The 27,085-nt window shown below is 59.2% G+C and overlaps 1 protein-coding gene across 1 annotated transcript; it reads right to left on the reverse strand.

Annotated features, from left to right (window-relative positions):
* Positions 1-5,699: 5,699 nt before the first annotated feature.
* FOXO6 (forkhead box O6) lies at positions 5,700-26,879 on the reverse strand. The gene is made up of 2 exons (XM_087446159.1): positions 25,898-26,879; positions 5,700-7,862 (listed from the first exon to the last, which is right to left on the reverse strand). Exons 1-2 carry the CDS (start codon positions 26,309-26,311, stop codon positions 6,588-6,590), a joined length of 1,689 nt encoding a protein of 562 aa, XP_087302285.1. The 5' UTR covers positions 26,312-26,879; the 3' UTR covers positions 5,700-6,587.
* Positions 26,880-27,085: the final 206 nt, after the last annotated feature.

The following is a 27,085-nucleotide window of genomic DNA, read 5'->3' on the forward strand; positions in this document are numbered from 1 at the left end:
AAAATGGAGATAATAAAAGTATCTACCTCATATTGTTGCGTGGATCAATGGGATGGCACATTCAAAGGGCTGGCAGGGATGTGCAAGACGCAGGGGCGTGTGCCTATGTGCAGGGGCGGGCCCTTCCCACCCTCCCAACCCCTCCCTCCCCCCGGGGAACACCCACAGCACAGACACTTTTCCCCGCCCTCAACACAGAGCTAGCTGCCTGGGAGAGACCTGTGGGCACCTGGGGAGAGAACTGGTCAGGCCCGGGTCACACAGTGACAGCTACAACCTCGGAGATCTTTGTTGCATCTGAAGTGAGTTCACGCTTTTATTACCTCCCTTTGACAGGTGGGAAACTGAGGAGCAGAAGTAGATGCCAGTTGGTGGCAGAGCAGGAACTTGCTGACAGAGGACACAGCCTACAACCAGGCTGTGGGAAGCCAGGCCGCCCCTCTACTCTTGAGGATGGAGTAATGCTCACCTTGGCACCTCGTGCACAAATGCACAAACCTGGAGCAAAGGCGACTCCTCACCTGTCCCTGGCCTAGGGTGCTTGCCTCGGGGGAGGGTCCCTGATGGGGACTCCAGGCTGAATACGGACAGCCTCTAAGGGTCCCAGCCCTGTCCCCTCTGTGAACACAGCTTTAGTCTAACCCTCCCCTTTGCTCAGAGAAACTGAGGCCCAGAGAGGGAAGGGAGCTTGCTCTAGGCCAAGGACAGAAAAAGCTAGAACAGAGGGCCCAGGCACCAGACCATGACTCTCACCCCCTTGCTCTCCTCATTCGCCACACTGCCACTTAATTGGCACTGACCAGGTTGGTGAATCGTGGGGCAGAGGCTGGGTCCTCCCCATGGGCAGGTCTTAGGGCCTTCAAGCCCACCTGGTGGTCAGCCTGAAGTGTCCATTGCGTCCCCATTTGGGGGTACATGACCTCTAGACCTGGGCTCCTGGTCTGCCCCCACCTAAGACTGCAACCAGTATGCGTTACTTTTATTTCCTTCCTATTTTGCAGGGTAATGTTTCATGTTACTTTTTTAATTTCAAAAGAATTAAAACTTTAAAAGTCACAACCAGCAGCAGCATTGCAACCTTGCCAATTGACACTGCCACTATCATCAGTACCATCATCCCCCAGAGTCATCACCAATGCCAGCCCCAGGGTATGACTGTGCCCCCACTGCCAATGCCCACCCCTTAAGCTGTCGTTACCCCCTCACCCTTAAAAAATGTCTCCTACGTGGCCCCAGAATCAAGCAGAAATGGTCTTCCTCCAGCATTTGCATTTCATTTCTCCTCCCACTCCCAAGCTCATTCCAGGGTCATATGACCTGATGCCCTCCCCGCTCCCAAGGGCCCCTGGCCTAGCCTGTCCTGCAGAGACTGTGGGCTGGGCTCTGGCCCTGAAGTCCTCGCTGGGGGCTGGCAGCCAGCAAGGGAGCCGGGAGGGCAAGCGGCCCCCTCCTCAGCCTGGCACTCCACCCACCCAGCCGGCCGCCTGTCTGCCTTCCTGAGCTCATTATCTGCAGGTCACCGTTCAGCAGGAAAGACAAGGCGTGGGTTCTGCGGGCGTTCATTAGCCGTGAGAGGAACAGTGTGTGTGAAATTAGCAGTCACCTGAGGCCCTCGATAATTTCATAATTAGGAGGCCTAATGGCTCCAGCTCTGGATGCCAAATGACTTAACCCCTTGCCTGCTGGGCGCCAAACCCCTAGCCCAAGGCTGCAGGGGAGGGCCTGCAGTAGCCCCCTGCTCCAGTCCCTCCCTATGGCCCAATCACGCTCATTTCTGCCACCCCAGCACCCAGCACCAGGGCTGGCACAGAGGGGTGGCATGTAAAGTTTATGGAGTGAATGAATGAATGAATGAATGAACCTGTATCCAAATGGGGAGAGTTTCAGCCCCCGCTGCAGGTGCTTAGGGAGGAACGACTCTCCATCTGTGTGCGTAGGTGTGTGGCTGTGTGCATGCCTGTGTGTGTGTGTGTGCACGTGCGAGCATGAGGGCACACACATGTGGATCTGTGATGTCTGCTTCTAAGAACCTTGCGTGTGTCCATGTCCATGTTCACATCTGTGATACTCATTCTCCTACCTCCTGTCTGGAAAGAGAGGGAGCTCTGTGATGGGGCCCCAAGAGCCTCCCTTGATGCCAGCCTCTTCCGGCATCACCTGAATAACAGTGGCTCCAGAGTTTCTCTATCGGGGCACACTTAAGGGATAAAGGGGGCCAAGGAGTTTCCCTTGAACCTGCATTTGCATAGCAAGTGCACGTTTTTTAGACTGAATGTTTATTTGGGGGGCTGGTGCTATTAATGGGGGGCAAAAGTCACAGCCTTTAGCATAGGGGGAGCTGGTATGACAGCCTCCAGAAACCAGCCCATCCCCCGTCACTCTCAGCCTGCTCCCCCTCCTCCCAACCTTCCCCTAGTCCTGAAGAGGTGAAGGCCAAGGGGAGGGGTGGGGTACACCGGGCTCCAGGCCCGTGTAGGCCTTCCCCAACCTGGGACAATTGGTTCTGAGCCTCCTGCGACCCTGCCTCATTCCCCTAATTGTAGAGCAGATGTGGAGAGGTGAGTGGGGTGAGAAGGGAGGAGCATGAAGAAATGGGCGAAGAGGAGGTATGAGGAGAACAAGAAAGGAATAGAGAGAGGGAACAGGAGGGGAAGTGGGAAGAAAGGAGAGGAAGAAAGGATGGGAAGTCCCAAGGAGGTGAGAGAGAAGAGGGGAGGGGAGGAGAGGCAAGGAGGCTGAGAGCATTATCAGCACTTAAAAAGCCAGCAGCTCAGTTCTTCTTTGGCACAAATAATAGCTTTTTATGAATAAATCATGTGTCAGACGCCTCCCAGGGAGTGGGCATGGAGGGGGGCTCGTCTGCTGGGCTCAAGGCTGGTGGGGAAGGGCCAGTCGCAGACCCCCAGCTGCAGGGGTGGTGCCCCCTTTCTCCGGGTGGGGCTCAGCAGGACAGAAGCTCTCTCTAGAGTTACCACTGGCCTGAGCCGGGCAGAGCTCAGTTGTTACTCTGAGGTGGTTTCACTGCTCCCTGCTCATAAGCCTGGCCACATCCCAGGGTTGGGAGTGTCCCTCTGCTCCCCTCCTCTTCCTCCGCAGAGCAGCCCAGAAGACACTCCTGGCAGGGGAACACCAGCTCTGGTGCACCCGGAGAGACGTGTGCGCCAAGACAGGCAGACATACCCAGAGAGGAAGGCATGCAGCACACACAACTCACACAAGCATGGACTCCACAGCCCCGGGCACACATGTGAGCCTACTCAGAGATGGATACACTGGCATTCTCAATACACACACACACACACACACACACACACGCTCAGGCATGTGCGTACTCAGACAGGGAGGCTCCAACCATCACTCAGCCTGCCCCCCTCCCAGCACACTCACACACACACACAGGCCCACACAGGCAGAGGCACATGGGGCTACATGGACACACACAGACCTGCACATGCACACCAGCAGCCCACCCTCGGTCAGCCTAGGGTGGGGGCAGCTTTGCAGCCCATATGGAGCCCAGACCCAGCTGGACCATCCGGAGTCTGATTGTGGGGTGGGGCTGGGGCATCTGTCCCAGGGGAGGATCTGTCAGCCTCTCTGTGCTCCCCACCCGGCAGGGACAGCTACCACACCCCACAGTGAGGTCTCGCCCTCCACCTTTAAGTCCTGTACATGTCCTGCTGGCTCAGAGCTCCTTTGCTCTTGTGGTCACAGCCACCTCCCCAGAGGCATTGGAGGCTGCAGGAGAGCCTGGGCATTGGAGGTCCACAGTGCGGGCAGGAACCCGGCTCTGCTCCCTGCCAGCTGTGTGACCTCAGAGAATAATTCCAATCTTATTTGCTCTTCAAAACAAATCTGAGACAGGTGCTACTGTCCCATCTCCCAGAACAAGAAAGTGAGGCTCTGCGGGTAAGAGCACTGGGCATTCCTTTCTAGGACCATGCTCTTTGCACAGATTCTAGGAGCTCACAGTGTCCTGGTTTTCCTTCTCCTCTGCCTCTGGCGGCTCCCTCTCAACCAATGGGTTCCTCTTCCTGTGCCAAGGTATGCTAAGGTATCCATGCAATCAGACCTGGATCCCCTGTTCTTCCCATTCTGCACCACCCCCAGGCCACTCCCAACACCTCCATGACAGCCTCTGTGCCCTTGGTTCTCTGAGCCTCTCCAGCCCAGACACCTTCCTGGGCTTCTGACCTCACTACCCAGGGGGGGACATCTCCAGGCTACCATGTCGGCCAATGCCAGGGAATGCCATTCACACAATATACATGCTCCTGAACACCCCTCCCACATCCCACTGGTTCCCGTAGTACCCAACTCAAATTGAGCCTGTCTGAGGCTGAATGCACCAGCTTCCCCGGGGCTCCTCCTGCTGGGATGTTCCCCCTCTCAGGGAAGGGCTCTGTCTGCCCAGGTGACCAACTCAAAACCAGGTATCACTCAACTCTTCCTTCTCCCTCATCCCCCATGTCCAATCCACAACAAAGTCCCAATGACCCCACATCCAAAATATATGTGACCTCATCCTTTCCGCTCCAGCCCTACTGCCCTCCCATTTCCCTCCTGGTTTCAGTCACCACCAGCACCTCTGGCCTGGCCACTGACTCTCTCCCACTGTTGCCCCCTCCAGCCCATTTGCCTCCCTGTCATCAGTAACCTTTCTGTCTCTGAGTTTTCATCACACTAAACTGCCTTTGGTTCTGGAACCCATATGATCTCTTGACTCTGGGCCTCTGAACATGCCGTTCCCTCTGTCTGAATCCCTCCCCTTCCCAAGGCCAACTCATCCTTCAAGGCTCAGCTGAGATAGCACCCCCTCCAGGTACCTTCCCTGACTCCTCAAGCCTGGGATGGGTGCAGCGTGTCATTCATTCCCACAACAGCCCCCTGGCTCCTCCCTTCACTCCAGCTCTGACCTGTAATCGCCTATTTACTCATCCATGTCCCCCTCGAGCCTCTAAGTTCCTTGAGGGGAGAGACTGTGCCTGTGATGTTCTCTGTGGCAGCCCCAGTGCTTGGTATAAGACCTAGCACATAACAGTTGGTCACTAAATCTTCTGTGGATGAATGAATGAATGAGTGCAGGACCTCTGCTGAGCACATTACATACCTTTTCTCCTTTACTCCTTAGAAGAAATCCATGCAATCAGTGCTACAATCCTGTGGTCTAGACCAGGAAAGCAAGGCTACAGAGGTTAAAAACTTGCCCATGGTCACACAGCCAGTAAACCGCCGGGAATGGATTCAAATAGATGTCTGTGTGCCTTCAAAGGCCTCCTTTCCACCCCACCTTGCCTTCCCAAGCCATTGTCCCTCTCGGACCTTTTTCTCATCTGTATATCGGGGACAAAAATCGTGCCTAATACATGACCTGACACTAACAGGTTCTCAGTAAATATCTGTGCCTTCTCTTCCAATCTCTGAGGCTTATTCAGGACAGAATTTCGCCAAACCAGAAACTTCCTGCATGCACATGTTCACGGAAACAGGTGCAGAGCTCCACACAGGCACATCTCCAGCGTCCGGAACTCAGTAGGCCCTTAACCAATGTGTGTTGAGCAGACAGACGTAGTGAATGCTGACACATACTCAGAGGCAAAGCCACAGTAGGGGCTCAGGCACAGGGACACTCCGCCCCCATGATCCCTGCCAACTCTCCTCCTCTGCTGCTACGCCCCCTGCTAGCCCAAGGCGCGGGAAATATTTAAAACAATTTTATTCATGAAAATATGCTGTACAATGCACTCTACACGGCCTCGACACGGCACACACGCACACGCACACGCTGACGGCACGGCCACGGTACACTGCCTACGATATGCGCCAGGGACGCCGCGCCCACAGCCCGCCCCGACCGGACACTTATAAATATGGGAGAGAGGAGCCAGGACTGGCACGGAAAAAGGGGTGTCGGTTGTAGGGTGGATGGGAGCTGAGGCCCGCTGGAGAGACTGACACCAGCACTAGGGGGTGATGGGGAGGTTGGAAAGAGGGAGGGGAGAAGCTGGGGCCGGCAAGGATGGGTGGGAGGGGCTGAACCGTGGCGGTGGGAGGTGGTTTAGGGCTGAAAGAGGACAGCTCAGGGTGAACAGTAGGTAGGTGTGAGTGTATTTTCGGGAGGGGATTGCTGGCTTGGGGTGGGTGAGGCTAAGACCAGTAGGAAAGTGTCAATTGAGAACTAGAGCGCAGTTTGGGGTGGGCGATTCGTCATGGCGAGGGCCCCACAAATGAAACTGAAGATTCGGAGACGCCCCCCGCCCCATCTCCCGGTTGGCTTCCCCGACCAGCGCGGCCCACCTCGCTCCTCGCCATTCCACCCAGCCCGGAATTCGGCCTCCACTCCCAGACTTCCTGCCCCCGGGGGAAGGAGTGGGTCTCAGGAGTCTGGGCAGCAGTGGAGGGGTGCCCCAGCCCCTCCCCACCACTTCCTTCAGCGGTCAACTTCTGAGGGATGTCTCTAGCTGGGCTGGGGCTGCCTCCTGGATCCTCCCGCGGAGCTGGAATCGGGGGTGGGGTCCCGGGGATCAGGATGGGAAAACAGAGGCCCCTTGGGGCGGGGCAGGCACCCGGGGCGCGGGAAGCGGCCCTCAGCCCGGCACCCAGCTCTGGTTGGGGGGCGGGGCCCCGGCCAGGCCGGGCGGCGGCGGAGGCAGGGCCGAGTCGAAGTTGAAGTCCATTTCGTCGCTGTCCATGAAGTCGTTGAGGATGATGGACTCGACGTCGCACTCGAGGCTCCCGCTGAACATGTCGAGGTCCAGGTCGGCCGGGAAGCGGTCGGGCGCGGCACCCAGCGGCCCGGCAGCGGCGGCCGCGTACGGCCCGGGCAGCGCGTCCAGCAGGAGGCCGCCGGGCGGGGCCCCGAAGGCGGCCGCATGGCCCGGCGGCGCCAGGCCCGGGGCGCCCGCCTCGCCGGGCAGCGTCATAAGGCTGATGGGGTGGGCTAAGGCACTGCGCGAGGGCACAGGCGGCGCGTATGGGGCCGCCCCCTTGCCCGGGTAGGCGGCGGGCGCGCCCGCCAGCGCCAGCTCCCCGGGCGCTCCCAGCACCGGGCCGGGCCTGGGCGCGGGCGGCGGCGGCGGCAGCAGCGCGGACAGCGCCCCGGGGCGGAAGGGCGCGGCGGCCGGCGCGAAGCTGGCCTGCTTGTTCTCCTGGATGGTCTGCATGGGCAGGCGGCGCAGCGGGCCCAGCGCCGGCGGCCCGAAGCCCCCGCCCCCGCCCCCGCCGTAAGCACCGCTCTTGCAGCCCCCGAAGTAGGCGGGCGTCCCGGCGCGGGCCCGCGGCCCGTACGCGTCCTGCGCGCCGTCCAGCAGGGCCTCCGGCAGCCCCGCGCCGCCGCCGCCGCCGTGCAGACCCAGCGGGCCTCCCAGGTCGGCCAGGCGGGGCAGCTCCCCCGGGCAGCGCGCACCTAGCGCGGGCGACAGCGCGCTCGCCGGGCTCGGGTACATGAGCGGCGACGATGGCGCCAGGGCCTCCAGGGCCTCGTCGTCCTCCAATTCGGCCGCCTCCCCTAGCAGGGGTCTCCCGCCACCGCGGAAGTCGGCCCACGCCTCATAGTCGTCGCTGGCGTGTGAGGCCGGGCTGGTGGCCCACTTGGCCGCGGCAGGCAAGGGCCCCGGGGCTGGTGCGCTCGGGGGGCTGTCGTCGGGGCTTCGCTCAGGTGCCTGCAGCTGCTTCTTCTTGCTTGCCTTGCCTTTGATGCGCAGGAACTTGGCCCCGTTGTCCATGGACACGGCCCTGCGCCGCGGGGTCTTGCCCGTCTTTCCGCCCTCGGGATTCAGCATCCACCACGAGCTCTTGCCGGTGCCCTCGTTCTGCACGCGGATGAAACGGGTGTGCAGCGACAGGTTGTGCCGGATGGAGTTCTGTGGCCGGAGACAAGGACATGGGTGGGGGAGTGGGAAGTGAGGAGGCCGTGGGGAACGGGGAGGGGGGAGAAAACAGAGAAGGAGGTGAGAGAGTGAGAAAGGAGAGAGCCAGAAGGGAGAAGGGGGCAAGGGGGTTGGGGGAACAGGTGTAAGTCCCCAGGTCGGACTAACCCGAACACCCATCCTCTCCCCCGCCCCCCACAGGCACTGCCCAGAAGGTGGGACCCGAGCCTTGGGCCTGGCCTTTCCCGGAAAGCATGGGCGAACCTGAGGGCGACTCTTAAGGGGCCTGCAGCAGGGGAGCAGGACCCCGTCTCCCCAGCTCAGCCCAGCACCGCCTGGAGCTGGCCAGCCTGCCAGGGCCCCCGGCAGATTATGTAAGGGCTCATGCCGCTGCGGCTCATTTGTCTGCCCCCCTCCCTCCCCAGCCTGGCATGGCGCCAGGAGCCCGAAAACCCAGGGCTCCAGAAATCAATCTCGCGGTGACTGATTAAGCCCTGTTTAGAACTAATTGCTCTTTCGTGTGTGGGGAGAATAAATTACCTGCTTTAATTTCGTGTCTTTAAAATGCAACTGCAGGTAGAGAAGACTGTTAACCCTTTGCTGGGAGGGCCTGGCCAGGGAAAGCAGAATAAGCTGGGGGTCCCCAAGGTGGCTATAGGCCCCAGACTTTGCAGAGATTTCCCCCAACTCCTCTGAGCTCCTGGGACCTCCACACAGCAAGCCCCTCAAAACACATCCACTGGCCGTGGAGACCTCAGACTCCACCTCTGCTTGGTGCCCACCTTCAGGCCAGCCCAGCTCTCCAGCCTGCCCTTTGGGCTGCAGCCCACCCTTCCCTCCTGACCCACCTGAAGCAGAGTGGCTCTGCCCTCAAAGCCCCTTCAGTGGAGCCTTCACAAAATCCCCACAAAGCAGGTGGCGTAATCCCCATTTACAGACAAGAAGACCAAGGCTCAGGAGGTGAAGTGGCTTGCCCCAGGCCCCATGGCCCTTTCTGCTGTTCCTTCCTACTTCCCTGAGCTTCACTTTTGCCACCCCGGCATATCCTCTTCTAAATTTCTACTCTGCCAGTCTCTAGTGATCCCCATGTCACTGCCTGCTTTTGCCAAGAAGGCAGGGGAGTCCACAGCTCCACTGACCTGGCTCCCCTCAGGAACCTGGAGGAGTAGGACTTCTGCTGGGCCTGCCACGCCCCACCACCGGGGCCTCCCACCTGGTGGCCTTGACCTCCCAGCTTAGTAACTGCTGCAGAAGCAGCATGGGCTTGGGTATCAGAAGGGCTGGGCAGGATGCCTGGCTCTTTTCAGCCACCTAGCTATGTGACCATGGGCTGTTGACTCAATCTCTTATGAGCCTCAGTGAACTCTGAAAAAAATGGGCAACATTCAATAACCACTTTCGAAGGCTGTTAGATCATTACCTGAGATAATGTGTGTGGGTAAGTGTTTGGTGAACCCAGGTGCTCATAGACGTTGGTTAAATCCCTCACTCTGGCCAGAAGACCTCACCTCTTAGGTCACCCAACAGACCTGCTCTGTCTCTACCTCCTTAATATCATACCCTGAGCATAACTGTGCTGGGCACTAACAACCCGGGGAAGCTGGCATTACCCCATCTCATGTACCAGGGAGCGGAGGCCCAGAGGCATGATGTAACTTGCCCACAGTCCCACAGGCAGCAGTGCTAGGTACCACTCCATCCAGATCTGCCCAGCTCATGGACCTGCTCTTAACTCATTAATCCACCTGTAACCATAACCACTGATCCGTGAGGGCTCTCCCTCCCACCTCCTTCCCACCAGTCTCCAGGAGGAGGGGTCCTTTCTGCTGCCCAGGGTATGCTCCCACCCCTCACCCCCAGCTCCAGGTACTGCCCTGACTCTTCAGGGCCCAGGCTCCCTATCTCTGGCACTTTCTGGTCTAAGGAGGTGACAGCTGGGGCTCCAAGGCCCCTCCAAGCGTTGCCCTGCCTGGCTTCTCCTGGGGCCCTGAGAGGAGGGGAGCTGGACCCCCAGGGAGTGGTGCTCCCTCAATTAGATACCCCCTTCCTGCTCCCGCCCCTGCACCTGGCTCCCCAGCCCCTCCCTCACACCTGTGTTCAGGGGCCTAGGAGGCCTCAGTTCTTCTCCCCTATGGAACTCTCTGGCTTCCCAGAAGCTCCACCTCCCAGCTTCTCCACCTGGAGGTCAGTAAGGCAACACGTCTTTATCAATGTCCCTATGTGCCAGCCTGGTTCTGAGTGCTGGGGGGGAAGGACGAAGGACATTGCCAAGTACCAGCACCTACTCAGGACCTGCCTGTTCAGACATATAAGCGTTAAACTACTTTATCTCATGTGATCAGTCTGTCAAACTCCATACAAGTCAGGGATTGTGATCCCTATCTAAGGATGAGGATAGTGAGGCTCAGAGAGGTTAAGTAAGTTGCCAAGGTCACACAGTTTAAGTGGCAGAGCCAGGTATTGATTTCAGGTTAATCTCACCCTGAGTCTAAAGGACATCGCATTCCACCACGGGAGAGAGAAACGAGTCAGAGAATTTCCAAAGAATCTTAGGAAGCCAGTACTCCAGTGCTTCTCAAACTTTCCATGTAAACTATCCCTAGAAGCTGGCAGCATGGAAAGACTGGGGACATGTCACAAGGTCAAAATTTCCTATATGTCTTGTGATTCGTTTGTAGAGTTCAAGTGAATTTTGAATTGTACTTCATAATACGTCCAAATTTTCTGAATATAAAAATAATGTTTTAGACTTTTACCAAGAGCACATGTTCTGAGCCTAGGAAGGTTTGCATCCTTCCCCACTCTGTTTCCTGCCCAGCCAGGTACCCCTGGGAGCTTGAGCCCCAGCCTGAAACAATGGCTGGTCCAAACCAGAGAGAAGAAAGGATTTGCCCAAGGTCACCCAGGACCTGGTGGTAGAGCAGGGATTCGGGCCCAAGCCCCCTGACCCTCAGCCTGGGGATTGATCCATTCCAGCAAGCCTGACCTGGGGCAAGTCCCTCCTTCTCTCCAGCCTCAGTTTCCCTACCAGTAAACTGATGAGATGGGCCAGCTGTACTCTGGGGACCTTTTTGGTTTGACACTGAAAGTTCTTAGAATCATCCAGCCCAGAGGTTTTCAAACTTTTTTTCAAAGTGGTGGAACTCTTTCAGTTAATGGAATCTAATGCAAAACTTGAGTGTTGCACACTCAAGCCATCAGGGAGTGGGGGTGGGGGCACCTGAGGCCCTGCCGGCTCAGCACCCTCCCTTGCACTCGCACAGAAAACCAGGCCCCTGGGGAGAGATTCTGCTGGCCAGATGGATGGGGCAGAGAGGAGGCCTAGAGGAGGGCCATACCTTGTCCAGGGTCACCCAGGGAGGTGGCCCAGAGCTGCACAAGGACCTAGGCCCTCACTGCTGAGCCAGGCTCTGCACCAGGTGTACACCAGGGCTGTGCCCCATGAGGGAAGCCCAGGCCCTGCAGCCCAGGCTGGCTCCTCAGAGCCCAGCCACCTGGTACCCATCAGACCTCCCGGCCAACATCCAATGGCAAGCGCAGATCACAATTCACCCACAAGGCCTCCTGGGAGGCCAGAGGCCACAGAGGAGGTGAGGGAGGCAGAGGAGGGAGATGCCTCTGCCAGGCAGCAGTAACCAGGGCTCCCTCTCGGAGTCGCCTAGCAACCCGCCACCACAGCCCGGCCCCGGCATGCCCGCGCTCCCCTGGTGCCCAGAGCTGGGCCCGACTTCTGGGGCCTCCCATCTCCCATACCTCCATGCAGGCCTGGGGCAGGTTCCCAGGGGAGACAGACCTTCCTGATTCAGGGCCTCAGGAGACCCTCAGCGGGCAGAGGGAAGGGAGAGTGGGTTACATTCCACACCCATCCCACTCTCCCTCAGAACCTGGGCCAGGGAGGCCAGTCCCCTGGGGCCTCACCCACCAGGGAGAGGAGGCTGGCGCAGGGCAAAGCGCATGCGCTCTGGTGTTGGCTGCGGATCCCAGTTGTGGCTCCAACACTCACAAGCAGTGCGACCCTGGGGCAAGATGCTTTGAACTTCCATCTCCTCACACAGCTACCTGCTTCCACCCTTGCTCCCCTGCAGCCCTCCACCACGTGCCAGCCAGAGTGGTCCTTCAAATAACCCGGATCACGTCCAGTCCTGCCCAGACCCCTCTGATGCCCCCATCTCACTCAGAGTAAAGAACAGAGGTCTTGCCATAGCCCACAGCCCCTCCATGACCTCTCAGACTCCTCCCCTAAATGCTGGATCCCTCCCTCCTGCTCTGAAGCTGCGAGACATGGTCACACCTTGGGGCCTCTGTCTCAGAGAAACACTGGGTGCCCAGACACCCACGTCGATCTCTCATCTCCTTCAAGTCTTTCTTCAGATGTCATCTTTTGCAACGAGGCCCATCCCGACCACTCTTAACAACTGCTCCTCTTCCCTGCCACTTCTGGGCCCCCTTACCTTGCTCTACATTTTTCTAAAGCAATTATCACTGTCTAAATGAATATTTAATTTATATATATATGAATTAATAAATTAATATATGTTATATATAAATATATAATTTATTTATATTCTGTATTTATTATTTATTGTCTGGTTTCCCTATTTCATGAGGGATTTTTGTCCATTTTTTACTGTACTCCATGTGTTTGATACATACTAGGCGTTTACTAAATGTCAAAGGAATGAATGAATGAATGAGAGAGTAAAGGGGGAATACTGTGTTGCAGGAAGAATTAATGAGACTGGGCAGAGTAGCTGGCACATGATACGAGCTTCTCCAAACTGGGCTGAAAGAAGGGAACATAGTCAGAAGGAGAGATAATCATGGGGTGGAGGAAGTCAGGAACAGTGTGATCCACAGATGGAACCGCAGAGAGCAGTGAGGGATTCCATGAGAGGGGAAGAAGGCCTCAGAGGGTGAACAATGCAGCTGCCCACCCCAGCCCCCCACCTTGCTCCCTCCTGCTCCCCAGATAGACCTGAGTAACCTAGGGCTTGCTGGGGCCAAGGTTTCTTACAGACTGTACCACCTGGGTGAGAAGACACTCCATGAGCCCCAGTGGGAACAGAATAACCTCATCCTTGCTGACGGTGCCTCCCTCCTGGACAGGGTCTGATCCACTTGATGGCGCACCTCATCTATCCAGCAAGACAACCCCATCTATTCCCAGGACACCCTTCGCCCACGAGCAGTAATGCATTCATCTGACAGCACAACCCCATTTATCCAGCACACCAGTCCCATTTATCCAGCAAGTACAACCTCATTTGCTAACAGCACTCCATTCACCTGACGGGCCCCCTCATTTATCCAGCAGGACACCCTCATTTATTCTCCAAGTCGGAGGATCTCCTTCCTCCTGTGGTGTGGCTGTGTTCTCTGACAGTGCAACCCGACTGATCCAGCAGGACGTCATCTCTCCTACAAGTACACTTCATCCCGACAGTACAACCTCATTTATCTAACAATGCAGCCTCACCTTGCCTCCAAGTACCACCTCATTCCCTGACAGTACAACCTCGTTTATCTTCCAGTACAACCTCATTTCTCCTCCCAGTACAGCTTCATTCTCTGATAGCTCAGCCTCATCCAATCTTACTTTTCCAGCCAGAGCCCACCAGATCTCTAGGTGGGGAGGGGGCAGTGTGGAGAGGAAAGGGGTTCCACCATTTGCTGTCTCCTGCTATGACTATGTCCAATCTCCCCAGGCCCAAAAGGGCCCACGGCCTTTGAGTTCTAGGTTGCGTGGCCCAGCCAGTGCTCCACCATTGCCCCACCTCCCGTTTTGTCCCCTCTAGGGCTAAAGAGGGCCCACAGGATGGATTTCCTCCAGCTCTCCAGGATTTGACTTGTAGCTTTTGCTGATTTCTGTGGCATGGATACTCCCATCGTAGCCAATTTTAAGCTGCCAGCATGACGTCACTGAGCGCAGAACTGGGAAGAAGTGTGCACGATCGGCTCTCATGAGCCAGTGGAAGCCAGCTCTAGCACACCACCGCCACGTGCTTCAAATACTGAGGCAGGAGAAGGGCACCACCTACAGTATGACAGACCCAGGCTAGGTTCTTTGATACATTTCTTCTTTTAATCCTGATAACTGCCCTGCGAATAGGTAGTGCTATTTTACAAAGGGGGGAAACTGAGGCTCAGGTGGATTAAATGACTCCTGAGGCCATGAAGCTGGGAAGTGATGAAGCCAGGTCTGGGTCTCAGTGTGACGGGGGACACTGCCCCGCTGCCCACCTCAGTGTCCATCCCTGCCTTGGTTCTCAAGCCCAAGCTTCCTGGCTTTTATAAGAGACAGGAGACCCAAGTCTTGTGCCCCTCACCCACCACAAGCCCTGTGCTACCTCCTGGCCTCCCTGGCACCAGGCGGTTCCAGGACCCTCCCAGTTCAGTCCCGGGTCTTGTGTCCATCCATTCAAGCCCGAAGCCAGGTATGGACACCTCTCCAGGTTCTATCACTGTCCAAGGTTCAGCCCAGCCCCTCCCTCAGCAAGTTGACCTGCCTACCCCGTGGGGATGATGATCTAGCTCCTCCCTTTAATGCCTCCCTGAGCAGACACCACCTGTGGGGCTATGTGAGCGCTGGATCCCCACCATGACTCCCATTTCCTCTCTCCCTCCTTCCTTCCCTCCCTTCCTGCAGGAACAGAGGTCAAAGGCAGTGGCTGAAATTCCAACTTCACCCATGGGACCTTGGGCCTCCCCTGGAAAAGAAGGTAACAATCCCAACATCCATGGATGAGATCCCACATGTCACGAACCTCAACCCCTCCCTGTCTCAGAGCCCCAAGAGCAGCCCCTGTCCCACCCCTTACCCCAACGCCACTCTGGGGCCCCAGTCTGGCCCAGGAACACACACCTGTCTCAGACAGAGCCACAGACTCTCCGGGGGTCACTTGCTCTGCTGCCTGAGGTGAAGCTGTGGTGCTTCACCTGGCAGAAAGGGTGACCTGGATGACCTCAAGGGCCTGAGGCCACGTACAAATCCTTGGTACTAGTGTCTGTAGTGGAGGAGGGGTAGAAGGGCAGGTGGCGGCATCAGGGCCACAGGTGTCAACAGGTGGGTGGGCTTGGGGTCAGCAGTGGAACAGAAGTGGGCAGCCAGGGGGCAGGGGGAACCAAATGTCCCAAGCAAGGCATGAGTTCAAGGGATAGGCCCTGGCATCCCCCACCCCAACCCCAGAGACAGCAGAGCCCACACACCCAGCCTGGGCAGCAAACAAAGCAGCAGCAGAAGTCCAAGCTCTCCCCTCAAAAACCTGTGGCTGCTCATCACCCACAGGCTTGGGTCCAACTCCAGACTGATACTCAAGAGCCCTCTGACGCTCTCCAGCCTCATCACCTCCATTCCCTTAAGCCCATCTGGGGCTCCAGCCACCCTGGACGTCTCACACCTCCATGCCTTTGCACTCTGTTCCCTTTGCCCTTCCCTCTCTCTCTCCTCCACCAGTTCCTGCTGCTCCAACAAGGCTAGCTCTGTGGCATCTTCCTAGTGCCCTCTGCAAGCCCCAAAGATAGCTGCTCCCACGTCAGTGCTACTGCAGAAATCTAACTGCACACTGGAGTATAACTGTCTATGAGTCTGCCTCCCCACGTGAACTTTCTGGGGCAACCCTTGGCTCACATTCAGTCAACCATAGGATGGAGCTCTCAGCAGCCACAAACCACTCAGGCCTGGCAATTCTGTGCAGTTTCTGTTCAGCAAAACCTCAGGCCAGAGCTCCAGGCCTTGCCTCCTCCATCCTGGTCTCCCCTCCAGTTCCTGCTGCCTCTGCCACCTCCCTCCTTTTCCTCAGCACTTCCTGGCTCCTCCAGAGAATCCAGCCAAGTGAGGAAGCAAAGAAACTACCATTTACTGAGCGTTCACCAGGTGCCGTGCACTGTGCTGGCACTCAGCAATTAAAACCCTATTGAGTCTCTGTGACAACCCTCCGAGCTGGTTTATTATCCCTATTTTACAGATGAGCAACTGAGGCTCCAAGAGACAAACTGACCTGCCCAAGGTCACGTAGTGTAAGTGGTGGTGCAGGAATTCACACCCAGGGCCCTTGCTCTTCCTCCCACCCTGAGATGCCTCTAGGGAGGAGCCCAGGCCTGGCAGAAGCTCCAGGGTGGGCCTGGGGTGGGGGTGGGGGCTGTCTGCAATGGCTTAGCCACACCTCCACACTCTTTCCTCCTTCATCTGGGATTAAAGGGGATCCCTAAATGCAAAGCCATTCAGGCTTCTCCGTCTCTTCTCAGTCGGAGCCCCCTCCCTCCCTCAGGCCGCACCTCCCCACACCCCTGCCCTAGGCCTGGAGCAGCTGCGGTGACCTCACCCAGCCCTGCCCTGGGCCTGGCTCTGGGGAGGGCCCAGCAGCTGTGCCCCAGCCCTGCAGGCCGGCTCCTGAGGGGAAAAAGGGCAGAATGGGCGTGGTGCCAAGAGAGCCATCTGCTCTCCCAGGGGCATGGCCACCCGCGCAGACACTGGCCTTGCCCCAGGGGCCGCCCTTGGCCCTCTGTCCCCAGGGCAGCCCACCCAAACCAGGCACCAGCCCTCATCTGCCATCTCTCTTCTCCTGGATACTGAGAGGTCCTTGCAGGACATGTTGGAGCACGAACGTCCGCTGAAAAGGGACAAGTGCTCAGGGCAAGTTCTGGGTCCAGAGGCCAGGGGCCAGGGCTAGGTGTGCTGAGCACTGCCTGCCCAGCCCCAGCCTGGCTGGGCTAAGAGCCGGAGATGCCCTGGGGGAGGAGGGGCCTCCATCCCCTCACATCTGCTCAGCTGGCAGGTGCCTCTGGCAGAGGGCAAGCCCCTTCCCCCACAGCCCCAGCTCAGGTTACAGAGGAGGCAAGGCCAGATGAGGACAGGGGGAGGGGACAGGAGAGGTGGAGAAGGCATCACAGCTTCCCAGAGTCTTGGGGGAGGGGAATTCAGATCTCTAGATAGGACTCAGCCAGAGAGGGAATGGCCATGCCCAAGGTCACACAGCCTCCCAATGGGCAAAGGGAAGCAGGCACCCAGGGGCAGGCAGCCCTGGGTTCAAGGGTGACCTTGAGCAAATCATTGCCTTTATCTGTAAAAATACAGAGCCTAAAACCTGGCTGCTTGCCTCCCAAGGCCATGGGGAAGGCTCTGGAGGCTAGAAAGCAGTGGGTTAACCTAAGGGCAGGACAAAGCTTGGACATCCTGAATATCTGACACCTTAGGGACAGAAAGGGAGGCATTAGAGGAAGGACCCCCTTTCCCGCAACACGCACAAGTCAGTGTCTTTTAGGGATCAGGGCCCAGGGACCCCCACCTGACACAGCAGTGCTGGTTCCTTTCCTTTCCCAGAGCAATGAATAACCGTCATGATATTTCCTGATATCTTGGGGACAGTTGCCCAAGGCCACACACAGGGTGAATGACAGAGCTATGATCAGCTCCTCCCTGCCTGTGTCCAAGACTCCTAACACCACTCTGCCTCACCTCCGGGATCCTTGAAGCACCAAAGGGTGCTGAATGGCACCTCAGGGCTGGCATCTAGGACTCTTTGGGCCTCCACCCTCTCTCGGGCTCATCTTCTCCCCTGGACCCCAGTACCAGGCCCACACTGGGTGCCGGCGCCCATCTCTCCCCTCATCCACCCTCCACACCACCGTCAAGGGATTTTTCTGCCAGGGTAATTCCCCATCCCCTACAGCTTGGAGTGCCAGCTCCCCAGGTTGGCATTCAAGGCCACTAACTGTCAGGCCTCTGCTTGCTTCTCCAGCCTCAAGTCCTGGTGGGCTCTGGCCAACACAGCCAGACTCTGTGGGGCTCCTAAAGAGTCCTGAGGGTTGACTTCCTTTGTCTGGTTCCCTTCCCCCACCTCCAAACACCTATAGATCATTATCTGGCCTTCCACAGTGACCCTGAGCAGTCTTTATCCTGAATCAAAATCTGGAGTCCTCATCTTATCTCCCCAGCTTGACTTGTGGGCACCTCAAAGTCAGGGAGCCAGTCCCGTTCCCCTGAGCAGCACTGCAGTTGGTGCACAATGGGTGTAGGCCTGGAGGGAGGAAGCTGCCATCAGCCTTGGGGCCTACAGATGGGGTTGGGGGGCGTGCGGTGTGGGACAATATCAGGCTGGTCAGGCCCTGTTTTGAGGGAGCTCTCTGAGAAAGGGAGCCAGGGACCCCAGAGCCACGCCCCAGGCTGGAAGCCTCAGGGCCAAACTCCAAGGGAGAGCAGAGAGGCAATGATGGGGCTGGAGACAGGGGTGGAAGCGGAGGCCAGCTTGGAATGTCTTGGCCAGAGCAATGGGCTAGGCAGGAGTTAGCCCTGGGGAGTTTCATTTCTGTCACTTACAGTGGGATACTGTGAAAGCCACTTTATTTCTCTCAGCCTTAGTTTCCTTATCTGCAAAACGGGGACAGTAACAGTACCAGCCTCACAGGGTTGCTATGAGAATTCAAGGAAAGCATGGATGTAATGGCATAAGGCGACTGAATCCTGAGCTGGAAGAGTGCAGTGTGGCTACAGCAAGGGTCAGAAGACGGCGAGCGATGTGGCTGGAGAGGCTGACTGGCGCCAGGTGGCCAAGGCCTTGAGTGTCACGCTGAAGCCCCTCCCCTGGACTGGATCCTGTAGGAACAGCACTGCGCTGTACACGTGCTCACGTCTCCTCCACCAGATGGGGAGCCCTCAGAGAGCAGGGGCTGTGACGTTCAGTTTCCTCACCTTTCTAGGTGCAGAGAGGCTTCCTGAGAATTTACACCATCAATTCCCCTCCCTCCTGTGGCCAGAGGCTCTGAGTGGCACAGCGTATCAGCCCTGGCTGCCAGCTGCATTCTCTCCATCCACATTCTATATGGCGCGATTCCTAAGACGTGAGGGATGAGTGAATGTGTTGGGGATGGGGGTCAGTCCCTTCAAGCTGTCTGCATGGGGTTCAAGTCTCTGGAGGATCCAAAAAGAGCGAGCAGGAGAGGAGTGGGCTCAACCTGGGCAGCCTGCTTGGAGAAGAAGCTGGTCCACACTGGGGGCAGCAGAAGGGAGGGACAAGCAGAGCCTGAGACGTTACCATCTAAGGCACTGCTTCAGAATCGCACCCGTCGCTAGACAGACCTGTTAAAATATAGATTCCAAAGCCCACCCGCTGAGAGTCTGATGGAGAGGATCTGAGATGGGGACTGGAAACCTGTATTATCTAAAGCCTCTGGGTGACTCTGATCATCAGCTAGGTTTGCCAACAACTAAGGATTTAAGGCAGGAATTCTCAGGCAGACGCAGTGAGTTCCAGAATCACCTGGGAGGCAGGTCTTTGTTCCAACCACCCAAGACCCCGCCTACTTTCTGAGGGGTGTCCCAAGGGATCAGTCCATGAGTCAGTAGCTGCCTTGGTGAGCATGTGACAATGACAGTGGGTGTGGGTTAAGAACTCCAGGCCCAGGTGTAAAGGCGACAACCTGAGGGTGGCCTGAGATCAGAGGCGGCAGGGCAAGCGTGAGCAAGGGCAGGGTCTAGACAAGGCCAGCAGAGGGCCCAGGGGTCCAAACAGAGCAGTTTGGGCTTGCTTGGCTCCCAGGGGAGCTGAGGAGCCCTAGAGCGTTCTGGAGCATGAGCAAGCCTTGGAGCAGGAGGGCTGGCTGGTGTGTGGGGCTGAGACTGCACCAGCATCGGGACATGGGGAAACATGGTAGAAACAGAGAAGTCTGTGTCTAAATCCAGGCTCGGCCTCATCCCAGCCATGCTGCCTTGGCCAAGTGACTTCATCTTTCTTGGCCTCCATTTCCTCAACTGCAAAATGGGGCTATTAACACATAGCTGGCAGGACCCAGGGAGGATGAAATGAGAGCATTTATGTGAAGTGTCCAACTAACTGCCTAGCACCCAGACGTTAATTCTCTTCATTCCTGTTCCCCTTCCCACAAGAAGCACCCCTCTTAGAGACCAGAAAGGTTTCTCTGCAAAGAGGGAGGCCCTGGGGGGAGGGTGTGGGAGGCCCCTCCCCCACACACCACCTGGCCCCCCTCCCACCTCCACATATGGGGTGGGGGGTGGGGAATGGCAGCAAACAGCCAAACCCTCCCAAACAGGAGTTGGTTTCCATGGTAACCAGGGTGCCAGGAGGAAGGGGGGCGCTCCAGATCCAGCTATCCCCCTGAGCGCCCTACTCGGCCCCCAGAGCCTCAGCTAATGCCCACCCAACACCCTGCACACCCCATCTGCCCGCTCTGGGGGCCAATTGGGACTGCCATGAGCACTCCTGTCATTGCGCCCAGAGTACGTTTGCCACCTGGGTAACGCCATGGGCAGGGTAGGCATCTCCAAGCAGGAGCCCCAAGTTCAAGTCCATCCACACCCACGCTCACACGCTTCCACCCGTGAGAAGTCCTATCGGTACTTTGTGCCCGCCATGCCAACTAACCCCTCGTGGTTCCCGAACTAGAGGATTTGTCAGTCACAGCGCCGAAAGGACCAGAAACCGAGTTAAGGCCCTTTGGACACTGGGGAGAATACCAAGGACCAGAATGCAAAGAGCTTTGCTCCAGCTCACACACCTGGATCAGGTTCCTACAGGTGCTCTGTCCACCCCTCACCTACTCCCAACTCCACAGCTCCAACTGACCCCAAAGGGCTGAACTAGGACACCCTGAGCGATGCTCCAGGGAGATGGGCCTCTGCCGGGAGAAGGAAGGACGTCTTAACTTTAAGACCTGTCTAGCAATAGAATGGGCAGTCTCAGAGGTCAGAGATCATGAGCTCTCAGTCACTGGGAGTGTGTGAGAAGGGACTGAGCTGAGGAAGGAAGCATGGAAGGGGGTGTTGGGCTCTGTGACTCCCCAGTTCCCCTAGAGACCCAAAGTCTGATTTGGAGGTGGGAGGAGTGGGCACCAGTGTGTACCTGCTTCCCAGGTACCACCCCCAAGTTAGGAGGCAGGCCCACAGGCTGCAAATAGGCAACGGGTGCTGGTGAGTCAGTCACGAGGTAGGGGGGACAGTGAGGTGAGGAGGGGGCTCCCCCTGCTATGGCTGCTGCACCTATATCCCAGAGGCTCACATCCATACACACAGTCCATGACCACCCCCTCCCCTCCGAGGACACAGAAAGAGGGGCTTCCACAGCCCCAGGACCCCATGCGGTGGCCACCACCGGCTGCCACTCAAAGGAGGGAGAAGGTGGGCTGCAAGGAATAATCCTGTGCCCTTTCAAAATCCAAACACAAGAGCCCCCCTCCAGCCCCAATGGTATAGAAAAAGCTTGAGTTTTGGGGTCAGAAGGGGGTTCAATTTCCAGGCCTGCCACTTCGTAGGGATGTGACCCCAGGGCAAGTCACTTCTCCACCTGGGACACAGAGATGCTAATACCCACCCAGAAGGATGGTGGCCAGGATTTGATGGGATATGCCCTGGGATAGTGGGCGTCTCCTTCCCAGCCCTCCCTCCTCTCTGGTAGAGCACCCCCACTCCAGTGAATCCTGCAGCTGGAGTCCTCAGAGCACACAGAGAGGGGGGCCCCAACCCGCAGAAAGTGGGGGCTGGGGGGTGCTGAACTTTCGAACCCGCAAACCCCCCGCACCGTTCATTACCTTAACACGAGTTAAAAATAACCGTCTCATCTCTTTAAATTAGTCTGTCTGCAATTACCGCCTGGCACGGCGCTGCCCGCCATCGTCCCGCTGGAGCGGCGCCAGGTGGCAGGCGGGGCCCTCACCCTGTCTGTCGGTCTGTCTGCCTGCCTGCCTCCTGGTCCCCCCTTCCCCCCTACAGCGGCACAGCTACCCCAGGGGCCTCCCGGCGCCCCGCCTCCTGAGCTCCCCAACTTGCGCGAGGATGGGGGCCAGGGCGGTGGGGCTGGCGGGAGCGAAGGGGTCGGCGGGGCGCAGAGGACCGGGATGGGGGCTCCGGAGCACGGCGGCGGGGGAGGGGCGCCGGGAGGCCCAGGAAGCCGGAAGGGCCCGCAGCGCGCCAGCGCTCGTGGGTGGGTGTGAGCAGGTGGCCGTGGGAGTCTGCCGGGCGTGCCAGCAACTGTGCCAGGAGCGGCTGGCACGGGCTCGTGCCCAGGAGGCGGGCAGCTGCCAGCCCCCCGCTCGTGCAGTGCGGGGGGTGAGGACACCCCCCAACCCAGGCTCACACCGCCTCCTCCCGAACCCCCACCAGCCCTTGGGGCTGGGGATCCCCGGAGGACAAAGGAGGAGGAGGGAGCCCTGCTGGAGCAGGCTGGGGGGAGGAAGGAAGGGGAGCCCTCTGCGCTCACAAGCACTGCTCAGCCCGGCTGTAGCACGACCCTCCTCCTGGCCTCTCAGATCAGTCCCTCCTTCCAGCCTCCCTCCCACCTAGGACCTGCTGGCCAGCCTGGGCCAGATGGGGGTAGCACCACCCCTCCAGATCCCACCCCCCAACAGCTAGGCTGCTCCGGCCCTGAGGGAGAGGGAAACTCCCCATCCACTGCGCTTCCTCCACCCCCCAGGCCTGGGGACAGAAATGGGAGGCGCCCAGGCCTGGCCTGGGAGCTCCCAGGGGAGCTGGCAGCCAGGAAACACAAAAGCAGGCAGAACAACTCCAGAGGCGCTAAGTGGAAGGAGTGCCAGGACCCTGAGCAGCCTGGAAGGCTTCCGGGAGGAGTCCAGCACTAGGGAAGGTGGGGCTGGAGCATCTGAGAGGAAGTGGGAGGCTCTACCTGGATGGCGGAGATAAACACTACTAGCACACTGCAGAGGGAGGGTGACCTCCTGTCCAAGCCCCATCCCAGGCCTGCAGACCCTCCGCCCTGAGGGGAACACTGCCAGCCTCTTGGGTGGAGTTCCCAGCACCAAGCCCAGCCCCTCCTCAGGCTTCAGCCTGCTGAGTGCCCTGTGCCTGCTGCTGACCTTGCCTCCTCCACTTCCTCTCCGCAGCACGCCACAGCTGGGACCACAGGGTAAAGGCCAAGCACAGCGGCCTGTCCCGATCTGGCCCACTCCGCCTTTCCCATGCCACCTCCCTGCCATCCCTAGGAGCCCTCATTCCAGCCTGGCACGCCCAACCATCTCCCAAACCCAACATGTATGATTCCACCTCCTTGCTTTTCCATATGCAGTCAACAGCCCCTGGAAGACTCTCTCAAATTCTGCCCCCCCACCCCCCACCCGGTGAAGGCAGCTCAGATCAAGTGCCACCTTCTCTGTGAGGGCTTGCCTGGCTCCCAGGGGATCTAACCTGCCTTCCCTGCACCCCCCCACCCCCGGCCCTTCCTGCCTATAAAACACAGGGCCTGGGTGTGGAACTGGCTGAGCTCTGATGCATCCTGAAGGCAGGTGCAGTGCCTTCCCCAGTGGTTCCCCCACTCCGTCTAACACCCCTGGGGATTCAAGTGCAACACTTATGTGGGAGAGGGGAGGGAGGAAGGAACAATGGGCCCCTTGCCCCAGCCCTGGCACTTGAGGGTACCACAGGCCCTGCTAACCAGAGGTTGGCTGGGAGTTGGAGATGGCCCCTCCACCAGGCCCCTGGAGGGACTGACTGGGAATGGAGGAACAAGCGGCAGGGGGGCACAAATGAGGAGGAGGAAGCTCCATGGGGAGCTGGATTGGGGGTGGGGTAGAAGGGGGACAGCCACTGAGAGCATGAGATGGGAAAGGCCCATCTGAACAGCCCTCCTCCAATGCCTGGGTGGTCTCTGCCAGGGCCTAAGTCAGGAACCCCAGCCTGAAGCACCCTCTCCAATGCCCCAGTCCAGGACAAGCCTTCCAGAGCTCCTTCCTTCCTGAGCCCGGGGAACAGGGAGAACCAGTGTGTCCCCAGCAGCATGGTGCAGTGGAAAACGCATCCAATGGGCAGGCAGGAGACCTGGGCCGTCATCCAGGGCCTGCCGCTCACAGCTGACTGACGACCTGAGAAGAGTCCCATCCCCTTCCCGGGCCTCAGTCTCACAGTCTGAGAAATGAACACATGGGACTAAATTATCTCGAAGCACATTCCCAATCACGTTCTAGGATTTAGACCTGCCCCTGTGCAAAAGCCGTCAGCGCCCCACTCCCACGGCCAGTGCCAGCAGGATACTATTCCAGAGGCTCTGTGGGGCCTTGGAGGGAGACACACCTGGACTGGAGTCCAGCTTTCCCACCAACTGACTATGTGACCTTGGGCAGTTCACTCCTCCACTCTGCGCCTCAGTGCCCAGTTCTGTAATGGTGACGGTAAAACTCACCTTAGGGACTGCTGAGAGCATTAAAGGAGACACCTGGCACAGATGCCTGAAGGTGTCTGGCACAGGGCTTGGCCCTGAGACCCTCAATGAAGTGCAGTTCTAGCCCAGCTTCCAGCCTCACGTCCCCTCTTGCCATCTTCCCCCATCATACCTAATCTATTAAGCCCAGCTGGAGCTCCACCTCCTGTAGGAAGCCCTCCTGGCTTACCCTGGCCCACAGTACCCTCCCTGGTCTCAGCATCCTCTGCATGATCCACCCATTTCTTCACTCTTTCACCAGACATGCACCGGTGGCTCCTCGTTGCCAAGCTCTATGCTGGGTGCTGTGGGCACAGAGATTGCTCTGACACTGCCACTGTCTTCCAAACGCAGGGTAGAGAAGGGAAATGAGACCTATAACAGATAGGGAGATGGCCAGAGAAGAGGGAGTCCTAAGCTAGCTAAAGAGGGTTAAGGGAAGGCTTCCTGGAAGAGGCATCTAAACTGTGCCCTTGATGACAGGGAATATATCCACAAGGAGAAGTGAAAGGTGGGACAGTGCATGGGGAGCAGGGAGGGAGGAGGGAGCAAAGCCCAAGGGCAGGACCCAGCTGGGAGGAATAAACGTTCTGGCCGGGGCTGAGCCCAAAGGAACAGGAGAAAGCCTGGGGAAGGGAACTCATGTCTGCTCCTCCAAGCTGTGGCCCCACTCCACAGGGGCCACAGAGAGACAGAGAAGCTGCCAGCACAACGCCTGAGAGCCATGGCTCCCGGGTCAGAGCACTGTGGCCCCTAAAAAGCAGCCTCTGGGCATCTAGAGCTGTCCACATCCACAAGCCTCCCCTCTTCCACTGGCACACCTCCTTCCTCTGACCCTGTCTGCAGCCACCACCACGCACAGCCCCCTCCCTCCACGTAGGCACGACTCCCTTGCAGGGACCCCTCTCCCATAGGGAGCCTGACAGCTCACAGGCCCCAGGCACAGCACCTCCCACCAACCTCCTCTCCCCTAAAGGCATCGACTATCCCCATTCCCCAACAAGATGGCCAGAGGAGGGTCTGGAGGCCACAATCCAGTCAAGCCCCTGTCCCCTCGCAAGATGGCGCCCCCCTTTCCACTGGCTGGCACTGAGGCCTCCCTGGGGTGCCCCTGCCCCTCCCCCCACCACCAAATGCATCTGGGCTCAGAAAGCCAGAGAAGTGTAAGACTGACAGCCTGGGGTGGGCAGGGACAGATCCCCAGCCCTCAATACCCTGCCCCTACACCAGCAGAGGTCATCACCAGCTCACCATGCTGATCCAGGCAAGGGGGCAGCAGCTGCCCCATGGAGAACTCAGATCCCAGGTCACCTGACCAGTTCCCCACCCCAGGCTGGCTGGTGCCCTAGGGTGAACTCCTGGCACCACAGGAATAACTGTGGGCCCAGGGTCGCACTCTTCACCCGGGGGCCAGCTCCAGGGAGGGCAGTGGGAAAGATTTGGGGGGAAAGCAGTCACTGGCCCCAAGTCATTATTCCAGCTCTTTAAGGAGGGTGATCTGGTGGAGAGAGCAAGAATATCACAAAGCAAACTCGCAGGGGTAAGAGGGGCTCCCCCACGTCCGAGGCCTGGGAATTGGCTCCTCTGCTATGCTCCCAAGGATGGGGTGGGATGCTCCTCCGAGATGCCTCAAAGTGGCAGTCCCTTGTCACCCCACCAGACCTCCCACCCCGCATCCAGGGCACGCACATAGCTGCTCCCAGCACGCCCGCGCCTGTCTGCTGGCCGGCCCCACGCCCTAGGCACACACTCCATGTCCCTGGGGGTGCCCCAGGGCCTCCCTCCGACCGCCTGCCGGGAGCCTGGACGCACCTAGCAGCCTGGAAGCCCCAGCCCGCGACCCCAGCCCCCTCCACAGCCGGACGCCCCCACCTTCCAGCCGGCCGAGCTGTTGCTGTCGCCTTTATCCTTGAAGTAGGGCACGTAACGGACCATCCAGTCGTAGATCTGCGAGAGCGTGAGCCGCTTGTCCGGGGCGCTCTCGATGGCTTTGGTGATGAGGTCGGCGTAGGACAGGTTCCCCCACGCGTTCCGCCGGGAGCTCTTCGCTTTCCGCAGCGGTCCGACCTCCGCGCCCAGCGGCGGCGCTGGGGCCATCGCCGGGGCCGTCGCCCGGCGCTCCGGCCCACAGTCCTCGGCGCCCTCAGCCAACCCTGAACCCAGCGCTCCGTCCTCGTCGCCGGCCAAGTCGGGCTGCGGCAGGGGCCAGGTACACGAGCGCGGCCGGCTCTGCGGCGCGAAGTCCGGGTCCACGTCCACCTGATGCGCTCGCAGCTTCGCAGCCATGGTCCCGCCCGGCTCGGGCGAGGAGAGGAGGGAGGCTCCGCGGAGGGTGGGCGGGCGGCTCCGGGATCTGCGCGCCCCGGGGAGGCCCGCGGGAGGGGTCCCTGGCGGCGCCGGCTCAACCGCGGGGCGCCATGGTCTGGGGCGCGGAGACGGGGGGCTGGACGCGCTGGGAAGCCCAAAGGGAGGGAAAGATGGGGGCAGCGAGGGGGCGGCGGCCCCGGAGCCCAGCGGGCACACACCTCGCCCAGCCCCGCTTCTAGCACCTGCCGCCTGCCTGCGCCTGCAGCCACCACTGCCACCGTCGCTGCCGCCGCTCCCCCGGCGCCAGCCCCGCGCGCGGGCCCCGCTCTCCCAGGACGAGGCCGGATTGCACCATGCCGGAGCCCGAGCTCGTGCCGGAGCCCGCGCCGCCGCCGCCGCCGCCCCGTGAATGCCGCCGCCGCCGCCGCTCCGGCTCCAGCGCCAGCTCCCGCGCCTGCCGCGCTCAGCGCCGGCTGCACCTCGGGATGGGCGGGGGACAGGGAGTGGGCGGGCCCGGCGCGGGAGGAGGCGGGGCGTGCCCGCCAGCGGCCACGGAATCCTCGGCCCGCCCGGGGGCCCCGCCTGCGGGCTGCGGGTGGAGGCGCGGGGCTCCCGGGTCCAGGCGACCCCGCTGCAGCCCCTGGACGCAACAGCGCCGCCTACGGAGCAGGGGAGGAGCGGCGGGCGCGACCCCGCCCCCTGCTCGGCCCTGGGGGAGGGGGGAGCGGGGGCGGGGCCCGAGCGTTGTCATTG

Source organism: Ceratotherium simum, chromosome 22 (assembly GCF_057802395.1).
Source record: "Ceratotherium simum simum isolate JZ-2026a chromosome 22, ASM5780239v1, whole genome shotgun sequence".
NCBI lineage: Eukaryota > Metazoa > Chordata > Mammalia > Perissodactyla > Rhinocerotidae > Ceratotherium > Ceratotherium simum.

Bases quoted from the DNA above. Each gene is read 5' to 3' on its own strand.
- FOXO6 (XM_087446159.1), bottom strand. From the start codon at position 26,311: ATGGCTGCGAAGCTGCGAGCGCATCAGGTGGACGTGGACCCGGACTTC. The intron at 7,863-25,897 runs GTGGGGGCGTCC...CTCCGGCCACAG, and splicing joins ACAGCTCGGCCGGCTGGAAG to AACTCCATCCGGCACAACCT.